Source organism: Magallana gigas, chromosome 4 (assembly GCF_963853765.1).
Source record: "Magallana gigas chromosome 4, xbMagGiga1.1, whole genome shotgun sequence".
NCBI lineage: Eukaryota > Metazoa > Mollusca > Bivalvia > Ostreida > Ostreidae > Magallana > Magallana gigas.
The window spans coordinates 24,822,131-24,835,469 of record NC_088856.1 but is presented as its reverse complement, the minus strand read 5'-3'; the positions used below and the strand labels follow the sequence as shown (position 1 = coordinate 24,835,469).

General features: G+C 33.4%; 1 protein-coding gene across 1 annotated transcript; it reads left to right on the top strand.

Annotated features, from left to right (window-relative positions):
* The first annotated feature begins 4,147 nt into the window (after positions 1 to 4,147).
* On the top strand, positions 4,148 to 6,626 carry LOC136275029 (axoneme-associated protein mst101(2)-like). The gene is made up of 2 exons (XM_066083283.1): positions 4,148 to 4,933; positions 6,342 to 6,626. The coding sequence occupies exons 1-2, from the start codon at positions 4,148 to 4,150 to the stop codon at positions 6,624 to 6,626; spliced, it is 1,071 nt and encodes a 356-aa protein (XP_065939355.1).
* The last annotated feature ends 6,713 nt before the right edge of the window (positions 6,627 to 13,339 follow it).

The following is a 13,339-nucleotide window of genomic DNA, read 5'->3' as shown; positions in this document are numbered from 1 at the left end:
GTAACCGAAGTGTCGCTGGTTCAAACCCCGCTGTTGTCACTTGATGTGTGTTGTGCACTTAGACAAGGCACTTTATCTACATTGTCTCAGTCAACCCAGCTGAAAATGGGTACCGGCTTACGCTGGGGGTTAACCTGCGATGGATGGACTGGTGTCCTATCCAGGTGGAGTCCAATGACTCTCATCCGCTTAGCACCACGGAAACCGGGGATAAGCACCGGCCTTATGTGCCTTCATGGCACGGAGAAGGATTTAACTTAACTTAATTAATGATAATTGCTTTCGTCAATGAAATTATGAATTGCATTTTTGACGGTATGAAATAATTTATTTTTTTAAACTGAAAAGTTTACGTATATACATATGTATTTCAAGTTCCAGTTTAAAGACTGAATCAATTTTCAACGTGTCGAGGTCATCAGGGTTAAGAAAAAATATTTCTCAAGCTGTTGAACTATGAAATTAATTTCACGACTTTAAGTCTCAATTTTAACATTGAAAAAATATCAAGCTGTTGAAATATGATTCAGCATTCAAAAAATGACTTACGAGTCAACCTGGTTTACAACGAGTTTACAACCCGGGTCAATTTTCTTCGTTACACCGACAAGGTCATCTTTCTAGTCAATTTTGATGAGAACTGTATGCGTGTAGCAACTGTATGGTGACATACTTCTGCCCCTTGTGTGCAAGTTATTTATCTCTAAATATGACAAAATGCAAGATACATGTAAATATATGTTGACATTCAACTGAAGACAGTTACATGGTACTATAGAAATATGGTAGACATTCTATCTTGTTCATTTCTTGTGCATCTATTGCGTCACGTAAATGGGCTAATTCCCGAAACTTTTCATCTAGGATAGTGATGTTTATTCTAACGGGATACGCAACTCTCAAAAGTCTTGCCAAAATCACGCGATACGTTATTTCGTAGGTCATTTTCAACTTCATCTATCTATGATGTTACTTGATATAAAACCTTTAAAAAACTATCTTGAATTTTTTTTTAGATATTCCATTTAACAAGATGAGAAAAATTATGGAATAAAAAACGAAATATTTTACTGGGATTAAACAGAGTTTCAAAAACATGTCAAGGCTCGCGTGATTGTTTGGGAAGTAAACATGTCGAATGTAGAAGTCGCCTATCCCGTTAGTTTGTATGTCCCTGTCAAGGATGTGAAAAAATGTTTTTGGTTGTAACAAAGAATCCAACGGTATCTTTTAACTAAATCCTTTTTGTCAATAGAAGAAAAAATAAAAGTATATAACGTAAATTGTTGATTTTTTTAAATAGAATAGAAACTTTAAGTTAAGTATTGTTATGGAACCTTTGATACAGTATCCGCAATGTTATTGTACAAAATCGTATTCTATCCTATTTTGTGTGTTTACGATTTTATCGTCTGTTATATATCGTTTTATAAATCAGTTTTTCAGTTTATCCTATCGTATTTTTTTTCTAAGCAAGTGAATTTATTTTGAAGTTACAAGTCGTTCAGCATATTCAGTGCTCGATAATTTATCGAACAGATATTGCTTAAATTTTATCCAGAATTCTTTCAAACAAATATCCAAATTCTTTAGACCAAAAATTATTTAAACTAAAACCAAAGAAAAAAGAAAGTGTAATATATATTTCAGTAATAGAGATTAAAAAAATACACACTCATTAAGAACAAGTTAATATATTAACTCGTATGTCGGATATATTTTAAATCGTACGCGGAGGGTCTAACTGCATTAACATTAACTTCTATGGGTGTGTAATTTTATTAAGAATTAATTGATCCTGTTTTGTTTTGTTTTTTTGTTCTTTCCGATTTACAAGATAATAGGGTTTCAATTTAAACATTGCACACGTTAAAAAATACAAAATTGTTTATTGCGGTCTTTTTCATTTCTTAAGGAGATGCAGGACGTTGATCACGGGACCTTTGTTGATCACATGATAGTCATTATATGACATATAGAATATTAACATTTTCCAGTCTCTTTGTCTGTGATAACACTACAAATCTATTTTTTAATACATCTCATCAATTAATTTTTCAATATCTGATGGAACAATTACTAAAAATTATACGAAAATAAGTAATAAGGAATCATTGAAATACATCCCCCCCCCCTCTCTTCCAAAGGAGAAGCGGATAAAATGTTTAATCTTTGTATGTCTTTCTGTCCGTCCTGCTGTCTGTCTGTCCGTAATAAATATATTCTTGTCACATTTTTCTCAGCAACTATGAATTGAAAATGCTTGAAATTTAAATACACTCTTTGTTTAGACATGCCATATCGTGGAATGTATTGCTGTAACAATCGGACGACAACTTTCTTTTATATTACGAGTTTGTTTAATTTTAGCCTAAATTAAGCAAAAAAAAATTATCAAAGATCTATCAGCAACCATTTTTCACAGATGCTTGAAATTTAAACACTCTTTGTTTAGGCATCCAATATCGTGGTTTATATTTTTGTACCAATCTGACGCCAACTTCATGTTAAATGTCGACTTTAATCATATTTACTTTAAAAAAAAAGGCAAAGATTTCTTAGCAATTATTTATCTTAGATTATTCACATTTTAACATATATCTGTGTGTAGGTATGCCATATTTTGTTTCGTTTTTTTTGTACAAATCGGATTCCAACTTCCTGTTAAATGCATATGGCTACATATTCACATCAGAGCGGGAGAATTACTAATGAGCATTAGCTCACCAATACCTGTTGGATTGGATCACCCCCGATCGTATTTTATATCACCTCATTATACTCAAAGAATGGTTGATTTACTTATACCTTACATTCATGGTGATAGTTTTTATTCATTTTTGTAGTCAAATTGTTTTAATTGTTAATATATAACCTAAAAATATGATAAAGTAGACATCTCAATTTGATTTGTTCTACATAAACCAATTTTTTTAGTTCTTGTTTAGTAGGTCCATATTCTGATCAGTTGTATTTTGTAAAATATCCTTATTAAAATCACATTAGTTAAGGGAAGTTTACAGTTCTTAATATAAGAAATGCAGATGTACAAAATTGTAAGTGGTTAATACCATCACAGATAAATTCTAAGTATTATTCTTTTAAAGTTATTATAATAATTTATTTATTTATAAATCCAAAGGATCTATTACTTTTTGGATGTTTAAAGCAAAAACTTTCAAAAAAATGTGTTGATACTAGAATGAGGAGTATGGCTGATTTCTATTTTAGTATCTCCATTCAATGCCAAGACAGTGCATGGCCATTACTTTTATATTTTTTAAAGCACATGCTTAGGTTCATATATAAAACTAGTAGGGGAATTATTTGTCATATGCCATCACTTTCTGTTCAATAATTGTTAAGAATCAATAACTTCAAATTTGAGTTGTTTTTCTTTATACTTTTATAAATTGTAATATTGCTATGTTAAAAGACCAATGTTGTAATTAATTTTTAAGATTTATTTCTGTTTTCAGAACTATTGAATTAAATTTGCAGATAAATTCCATCAATTTAGTAAAACATTTAAAGAAATTTTAATCGTCAAACAAAATTATTATGCCACCAAATGGGGGTAATTCATATCAAAATAGCTCATTTACAAAACAGAAAGTGGCTGCGATATAACAAATATTGTCGAATATATCCCATTTTTTCATTAATGTTGATCAGTAAACAAAAAGCGAAATAAATAATTGACAAAGTGAAAAATATCCAATGTTTATGATTATTTATGATTATGATTATTTTTGTTATTTAGATTATTATTATATTATCTATATATTCAAATATACAGCATGCCAGTATGTTTAATCTACTTGAAAAAAAAAATTTACAGCATACTTTTTGGCAAAAACGTACATGTAAAAGCAAGATGACAAATATACACAACACCACTTTCTAAGGTATGATACAAGATGATATATTGTCTTCAATACCATCTTAAAACGCATCTGGACATAGTTAAAAGCTACGTTGTGCGCAAATCAGAACCAGATTAAGTTCCTATTTATTCAATATCAATAAAAAAAACTTTACTTCCCTTGTCTCATGCAGATTACCAGAATAACAAAGATGTATACGTTGCTGGTCTTTGGTCTCGTAGTTGCCTTTTGTTTGGCTGAATGTGAATATAGTAATGAGAATGATTATAGCGACGATTGTAACGGAGGAACTCCTAAAGAAAGTAACAGAGGAACTCCTGAGGAAGGTAACGGAGGAAGTACTGAAGAAGGTAACAAAGGACCTTCTAAAAAAGGTAACGGAGGAGCTTCTAAAAAAGGTAACGGAGGAAGTGCTGAAAAAGGTAACAAAGGAACTTCTAAAGAAGGTAATAAAGGAAGTGCTAAAGAAGGTAACGGAGGATCTTCTGAAGAATGTAACGGAGGAACTCCTGATGAATGTAACGGAGGACGTGCTGAAAAAGGAAACAAAGGAGCTTCTGAAGAAGGTAACAAAGGAACTCCTAAAGAAGGTAACGAAGGATCTTCTGAACAAGTTAACAGAGGAACTCCTGAGGAAGGTAACGGAGGAAGTGCTGAAGAAGGTAACAAAGGACCTTCTAAAAAAGGTAACGGAGGAGCTTCTAAAAAAGGTAACGGAGGAAGTGCTGAAAAAGATAACAAAGAAAATTCTAAAGAAGGTAATAAAGGAAGTGCTAAAGAAGGTAACGGAGGATCTTCTGAAGAATGTAACGGAGGAACTCCTGATGAATGTAACGGAGGACGTGCTGAAAAAGGAAACAAAGGAACTTCGGAAGATGGTAACAAAGGAACTCCTAAAGAAGGTAACGAAGGATCTTCGGAAGAAGGTAACGGACGAAATCCTCAGAAAGATAACGGAAGAAGTGCTGAGGAAGGTAACAAAGGAACTTCTAAAGAAGGTAACGGAGGAACTCCTAAAGAAAGTAGCAGAGGAACTCCTGAAAAAGGTAACGGAGGAACTCCTGTAGAAGGAAACGAAGGAAGTGCTAAAGAAGGTAACAAAGGAACTTCTAAAGAACGTAACGGAGGAACGGTAGCCACACGTAACCGAGGTAGTCCCAGTAGACCCGGTCCTCTCTATCCATCTTTGGTCAAGAAGCCCATGGTAGCCACACGTAACCGAGGTAGTCCCAGTTATTCTGTATCTTTAAATTAAGTGTTAGATTTATTTCAAGATAGTGTATATCCCTAGTGGAAGCGTATACAGTAATAACAGTTAACTTCATCAGCTAATTTTTGGTCGTAGACCAAATATTTTGTGTTAGAGAGACAGATCGATTCTTAAATGTTGACTAGTAAAACAAGACAACAAGAAAGTGTTGTTTAAAAAACATGTTACCATTTATACGCAGGTGATTTAAATATATGCATAACATTTTTGGTTGTAGTTTAATCAATTCACTCTAAATAGCAAAATCAGGACAAAAGAAGACATGAATAGTTCTAAATCAGATAATGAATATCAAAAACGATTGCTACGCTCTTATAACTTGAAATTAAGTTTCACGTGTAACAAAAACGAACAATATCATTGTATATGCACGTGTATTGTTAATGATATGGCATATAACTCCCGTCAATTGTTGATATAACATATTTCTATATCGTTCCTAACAGTTATAATCTTTAAAACTGAATAAGAATTATTGTAAGGGTTTTAATGTAAGATAAAGCCATAGAATAAAAAGCAATGGCATGCTGGTTGAAATTCAACTTGGTTCAACATTTTTTAAATTAATAATTTTTCGTGACGTTCTCTTCCGCACAGGTTGAATACTGGTCTAACCCTGATATTATTATTTTGTTCGTGGACATAGCCTTATAAAACTTCGAACTGACTAAAATGCGTTTTAGTTTTCCAAATTTTATCTAGAACGTGCATGGAATAAACTTTTACACGAGTCAGATATGCATCATATACATTTCAAAAGCATTTAATTTAGTAGAACTCATTTTTAGTTCATTTTTAGTATATAGTGAACAAGAAAATAACACAATAAACTTTAAGAATTAACATAATATGTGCAGATGTAAAATAAATCAATTATCAAACAGCTATTCTGTAAGTAATGACATTTTAGCAACACGTACATGAAAGGATTAATCATATGTGAATGCTTAAGATTCAAAGGAACTTTAGAAAATCTGAAATCACAAAATGTTACAAAACTCAATAGTATCAGAACTTACAACTTTTCTACACTTCATACCACCATTCCCTACGATAACTTAAAGGCAAGACTTTTTGGCATCATTGATAGCTGCTTTTTGTTTTAAATGGACCTCGTATATTAACTTACCTTGTCATCGGTCATGTACTATTTTGTTGATTGCCATTTTGATTGCATACACAAGGTAACAAAGGAACTTCTAAAGAAGGTAACGGAGGAACTCCTGAAGAAGGGAACGGAGGAACTACTAAAGAAGGGAACGGAGGAACTCCTGAAGAAGGTAACGGAGGAACTCCTAAAGAAGGTAACGGAGGAACTCCTAAAGAAGGTAACGGAGGAACTCCTAAAGAAGGTAACGGAGGAACTTTTGAAAAAGGAAACGGAGGAACTCCTGAAAAAGTTAACGGAGGAAGTCCTAGAGGAGGTGCCGGAAAAAGTCCTAGACGAGGAGCCGGAGAAGCTCCTGTAGGAGTTGACAGACTTTCTGTAGCGGGTCTTCCAGGTCTTCCATATATTCCAAGTTTGTATAAATGGTTTTTTAAAGAAATTCAATATTTTGAAAATGGAACGGTTATCTGAAATATTGTCTAAACAAAAAAAGAAGTATTCAAATCCAAACAACAAATAAATGTAAGAGTAAATATTTGATTTAAGGTCACAGGATGAATGACCATCTTTAAGTCCTCCTTAAAGATAGCTTAAAGGTGTTTAAAGGTAGCTTAAAGACGATCTTTAAGCCACCTTTAAGCTATATGTGTTGCTTAAAGGTGGCATAAAGAAAGCGTAAAAATGACTTAAAGGCAGCTTAAAGACTATCTTTAAGCCACCTTTAAGCCACCTTTAAGGACAACTTATAGGTCCTTAATGTCCAAACTTCTTTAAGCCACCTTTAAGCCACCTTTAAGCCATTAAAAAAATTTTAATTCAATATTGTGCTTAATTTCCAACAAAATGTATTAACTTAATGAAAGAAAAGGTATTAAAACGGTTTTTGTTCTAGAAAGAAAAATGAAAAAAAACCCACAAAAAAACCGGCCACGGCGATAATTGAACCCGGGACCCTTAGTTTACTAGTATCACCACATTTCCACTGCGCCACGGCAACTTACATATATATGAGCGTTTTTATATCCTATATATCAGTGGATATTGAATCAATGTATTGAACGTGTTTACTTGAAAAGATTTTGACAAACCATTCAGTTTGTAACAATCAATTATATCTAATTTATAAATTACATGCATGCATGTATTTAGAATGAAATACGGAACTTGGTCTTCAGTGAACAAAAATATATTATACCTAAATGGAAACCGTTAGGTTCACTATAGAAGGCTTTCTTAGTTAATAAATTTAAACCGAGTAGATATACGTTCATCTAATTTATAGCTATAATAATGTAAGAAAGAAAATGAAATCATTTCTTTTATTAAATGCATTGATACTATTAGGGTATTTGTTCAATTTCCCGCAATTTCCCGGTTTTCATGATCGCGGCGCCGTTCCAATATGTTTAAATATTTACATGTAATTGTATGTACATGATTTTTAAACTATCAATTCTATAACAAACAAAATTACCAATTACCGGTGACGTATTTACTGCATGTGGAAATTGCAAATGACTTGTACATACAATTGTATGATGTGCCAGGCTGGGTATATGTGACATATTTACCCTTATACATATATTTTAATAATCAACCCCTATTTATGATCACCCGTACATTAATTAATTAGCCTCAAGATTTTACTCTTACATACATGTATCGTTAATTTGTAGACGTAACATGAAACCCAGAGCTAGGAAATAATACTTTGAAAATGAATTACAAATGTAAATTAACTTTTATTCACTAGACTTATATTATACTCGTACATACTAAGATTCAACGCCTTTAGAAACCCTGACGTGCACCTGGGCACACGACACACCTGTTGTGTATATCTTGTATATTCTGTGTTAGTTCCAGGGGTTTTCTTAAGTTGGACAAACAATATACTTTAATTAAATATACACAAACATGCACCTGGGCACACGACACAACTGTTGTGTATATCTTGTATATTCTGTGTTAGTTCCAGGGGTTTTCTAAAGTTGGACAAACAATAGACTCTAATTAGATATACACAAACGAACAAAACTGTGTCTAGACAAACAAAGCAGTAATATCCCGCCCGATATAACAAAGGCAGTTGAGAGTCTTTTCATCTTTAACATGTATCTAGCAGATCTAGAGTTAGAAATAATGAAAATTGAAAAAAAAATACAAACCTTAAACTGATTATCAAATTAACTCATGCATTTTTGGTTCATTATCTTTATTTTGTTTAATAACCGGATGAACTGAGAGAGAGAGAGAGAGAGAGAGAGAGAGAGAGAGAGAGAGAGAGAGAGAGAGAGAGAGAGAGAGAGATTTCACCGATTAATTTTTAATAGGAAACAAACATACTTTAATTAGTTTTATGCACATATTAAGATACAGAGACTGCGCTCATCCCTACAATAATTTTGAAACCCCCAAAAAATTATAAAGAATTTTATAACGGCAATCTGTGTCCATCGGAGCGTTGCTGATGATAGCGATCTGTGTTTAATGGAGCGACGATTAAAACCGCCTGGAACACCCCCCCCCCTTCCTTGTAAATTATATTATCACTCGGATGACCCCCTTCCATCCCTATAAAAGAGCTTTTGCATTTGATATATGTTTTTATTGTTCAGCTTGATCAATATTGACTTAAAGGCCACTTAAAGACAGTGTAAAGGCAGTGTAAAGAGAGCGTAAATGCCACTTAAAGATGCTTAAAGGTGGCTTAAAGGTGGCTTAAAGGTGGCTTAAAGAAGTTTGGACATTAAGGACCTATAAGCACTTGCTTAAAGGTGACTTAAAGGCGGCTTAAAGGTTGTATAGCCTTTAAGCTCCTTTAAGTCACCTTAAAGCCACCTTTAAGGACTTGCTTAAAGATGGTTTTTCGCCATGTGGGTATTCAAGGTATGTAATAATGAAGGGATATCGATGTTAAACAATTTTTAATCATTTTACATTATTAAATGTAATTTACTAGAATATAAAGATGAAAGTGATATTATCCAAATTCACATAACTGATCACATAAAATGAGCTGGTCATTCAGCACCTAGCACTTTTTTGAATGGTTATTTTATTTTTTTTTTTAAATATTTGCGTTAAATAATTGTTTTACATATTTGAAAAAAGAGGGAGTTTATTCAAATTATCACAGGAAATTTGCATGAAATTCAAGCTTTTTTTTTTTTTTACAATATCTTAATAAACCATAGGCTGCTCATATACTTCAATGTAAAATTTAAGGTGTAATTGATTAGAAAACATTCAAAATTTGAAAAATTCCTCTGTGGGGTAATTTTATTTGATATCACTTTGAAAAAGATTCCATCATTTAAAATACAGGGCTATTTATTTATCAGGTACAAATTTTTGGTCGTTAAACATTGAATACCTTAACCCCTGGAAGTATAATTAGGTATGTTTTATACATAAAAATGAATATGTTACACCGGTGAGTTTACTCTGTAGGGTTGGTGTTTTCATTTTGCGTTATATTAAGATCTAAGTCTCTGAGAAAGTCTTTGATTTTATGTCAATTATTTTATATTCTGTTCTGTTCCACTTACGTGTTTTCAAGTTCAAATCTTTCTTACCAAAGTCTTATATTAGTATTGATAATCCTTTTATATGTCCAGTTTTACTTCTATCTTTTTCCTGCTTGACAGTATATTTATGCTTCTGACGGTTTGTATTTTTCTGTATTCTGTATATATGGTCCTCTTGTACCATTTTTTTGGTTTGAGTGAATAAACTAAAATTGATAAACTTATCAGAAGCAGAAAGCAAAAGTCATGTTAATATTTGTGTAGCTCAGACGTCTCTGATCAAATACTAGGAGTAAAAACAGAACTCAATTCTTTTTTATACCATTTATTGCTAAGTACACTTTATCAGAAGCGTCTTCAACGTCTGATTGCCTTTGGTGAGGAGTATAAAGTTATGTAATAGTTCAGTCGATAAATCTTCCAACTTTTATGAAAATACGGAAATTGAATATCGTTTTTCAATGTAAAATTTGTACTTTTGGTTAACAAAAACAAAACATTTTAGGTGTACCAAAGCCCGGGCGTTGCCCATCAAAGAAGATTTACCAGGAGCTAGAGCTTGGCCCACATTGTAAGAATGACAAACAATGCCACGGAGTACAGAAATGTTGTTATGCTGGAGACAAGGGTCAAAGATGTCAATTACCAGCAGAACTCGAGCGCGCAGGTTCCTGCAACGAAAACTATATAATCATCGGGAATATGCATGCGCACGTACCTTGCAGCTATGACACAATATGTCCATATGGAGGCAAATGCTGTAAACGATTTTCGACTGGTAAAGTTGACGCATGCACATACCCGTCCCGTGAAGGTCCTTTCCCACGTATCCAAGGTGGTCCCGATAGAACCGGTCCTGTCTATCCATCTTTGGTCACGAAGGTCACGGAAGTCATACGTATTCCAGGTGGTCCCGGTAGACCCAATCCTGTCTATCCATCTTTGGTCGAGACGCTCACGGTAGCCACACGTAACCAAGGTGGTCCCAGTAAATCTGGTCCTGTCTATCCATCTTTGGTCGAGACGATCAAGGTATCCACACGTAACCGAGGTAGTCCCAGTAGACCCGGCCCTCTGTATCCATCTTTGGTCGAGGAGCTCACAGTAGCCACACGTAACTGAGATGGTCCCGGTTGACCCGGTTCTGCCTATCAATCGTTTGTCACGGATGTCATTAAGGCAACATTAAGAACAAGCACACCCCAAAACACCGAAAGTTCACTATACAAAGTTTAAAATGCCTGTTTTGTTATTCTGTATCTTTAAATAAAGTGTTTGATTTATATCGAGATATTGTGTATCACCAGTGGAAGCGTATACAGTAATAAAAGTTAACTTTATCAGCTAATTCTTGGTCGTAGACCAAATATTTTGTGTTAGAGAGACAGATCGACTCTTAAATGTTGACTAGTAAAACAAGACAACAAGAAAGTGTTGTTTAAAAAACATATGTTACCATTTATACGCAGGTGATTTAAATATATGCATTGGTTGTAGTTTAATTATTTCACTCGTAAATAGCAAAATCAGGACAAAATAAGGCATGAATAGTTCTAAATCAGATAATAAATATCAAAAACGATGATACGCTCTTATAACTATAAATTGACAGTTTCGCGTGGAAAAAAGACGAACAATATTAATGTATATACATGTGTAGTCAATTGTTGAAATAAAATATTTCTATATCGTTCCTAACAGTTTTAATCTTCAGAACTGAATAAGAGTAAGAGTTAAGGGTTTTCATGTACGGTTAAGCCAAAGAATAAAAAGCATTGGCATGCATGCTGGTTGAAATTCAACTTAGTTCAACCTTTTTCAACAATTACTAATTTTTCGTGACGTTCGCTACCGTATGGGTTTAATACTAGTCTAACCCTGAGATCATTATCTTGTTGTTGGACCTAGCTTTAAAAAACTTCGACCTGACCAAAACGCGTTTTAGTTTTCAGAATTTTATCTAGAACGTGCATGGAATAAACTTACACACGAGTCAGATATGCATCATATACTTTTCAAAAACATATATAGTGAACAAGAAAATAACACTATAAACTTTAAGAATTAACATAATATGTGCAGATGTAAAATAAATCAATTATCAAACAGCTATTGTGTAAGTAATGACATTTTAGCAACACGTATATGAAAGGATTAATCATATGTGAATGCTTAAAATTCAAAGGAACTTTAGAAAATCTGAAATCACGAAATTTTACTAACTCAATAGTATCAGAACTTACAGCTTTTCTACACTTTAAACAACCATTCCCTACGATAACTTAAAGGCAAGACTTTTTGGCATCATTGATAGCTGCTTTTTTTTTTTTAAAAAAGACCTCGTATATTACCTTACCTTGTCATTGGTCATCTACAAAACTATTTTGTTAATTCAGTCTAATTGCGTACACAAGTACTCAGATGATGAGATAAATAAAAAGATTTTTGGAAATCAGATTTTCCAACAGTCTGTTCGAATTCCCATGGGTACCAGCTGTGCTCTATTTTTGGCAGACCTGTTTCCATATTCATATACAGCAGAAGTTATTCAAAGACGTGTACATGAAATCAAACGTTGTGGCCCACAACTCGACATCTAGGTAAATAGACGATGTATTAACAATTGATAATTAGGGTCTTCCGTTTTCCATCAGAATATGTTTTAAACTAATCAAATTTTAATATGAGCAGGTCGTCCGTCACTTCCGGTCGTACTGAATACAAAACTGAAAACCGTTTTAAAATCGGACAACGCATTGCAGAGATATTGAAGTGAAAAATGACGTTTTCCGGAAATCTGCATTTCTCAGTGTAGGTTGAAAAATTAGTTTAAAAGGAAGTTAATATGATAGTAAATCGTACCAAATGTCAACAGTTGAATTGAACCCTATCAATTCAAAATCAAACGAGACCCACTTGTTGCTCGCAACAAGGTGCTTTCAGGTAATTCAGGCATTCTCCAGAAATTAAGCGTCAAAGTTCTGAAGCGAGAGTCTGAGTAGCTCAGTCGATAGAGTCGTGGACAGGGCCCAGGTGACCCGGGTTATAGCCCCGATTGCCGCAATTTTTTTTTTACTATTTTTCGCTTAGATCTACGATTTTATCTTTGAAGTGATAAGTTTAATCTAATCTATTCAAAAATCGGACGGAAGACCCACTCGTTGCTCGCAACTATATCGTGTCTAGTTGTTACTTCCAATCTTACGTCGACTAAATATATCTTTGTGAACATGAAATAGAGGATACCACAGAGTCCAAGTCATCTGTTTCATATTTAGGTGTTTTACTAAGAAAAATATTAATGGTAGCCTAACAAAAATACTTTGTGATAAACGTGATGACTTCAAATCTTTTATCGTCAACTTTCCTTATTTATGTAGCAATATACTTTCATCGCTTGCATATGAGGTGGGTTTTTTTTTTATCTCAGTTGAAACGATACGCAAGGGTATGCTCTATGTATTAACATTTTCTAAAATAAGGCAAGCTACTGACACACTAGCTGATGAAAGAAGAGTATGAACAGTCTGATTGAAGTCATCAT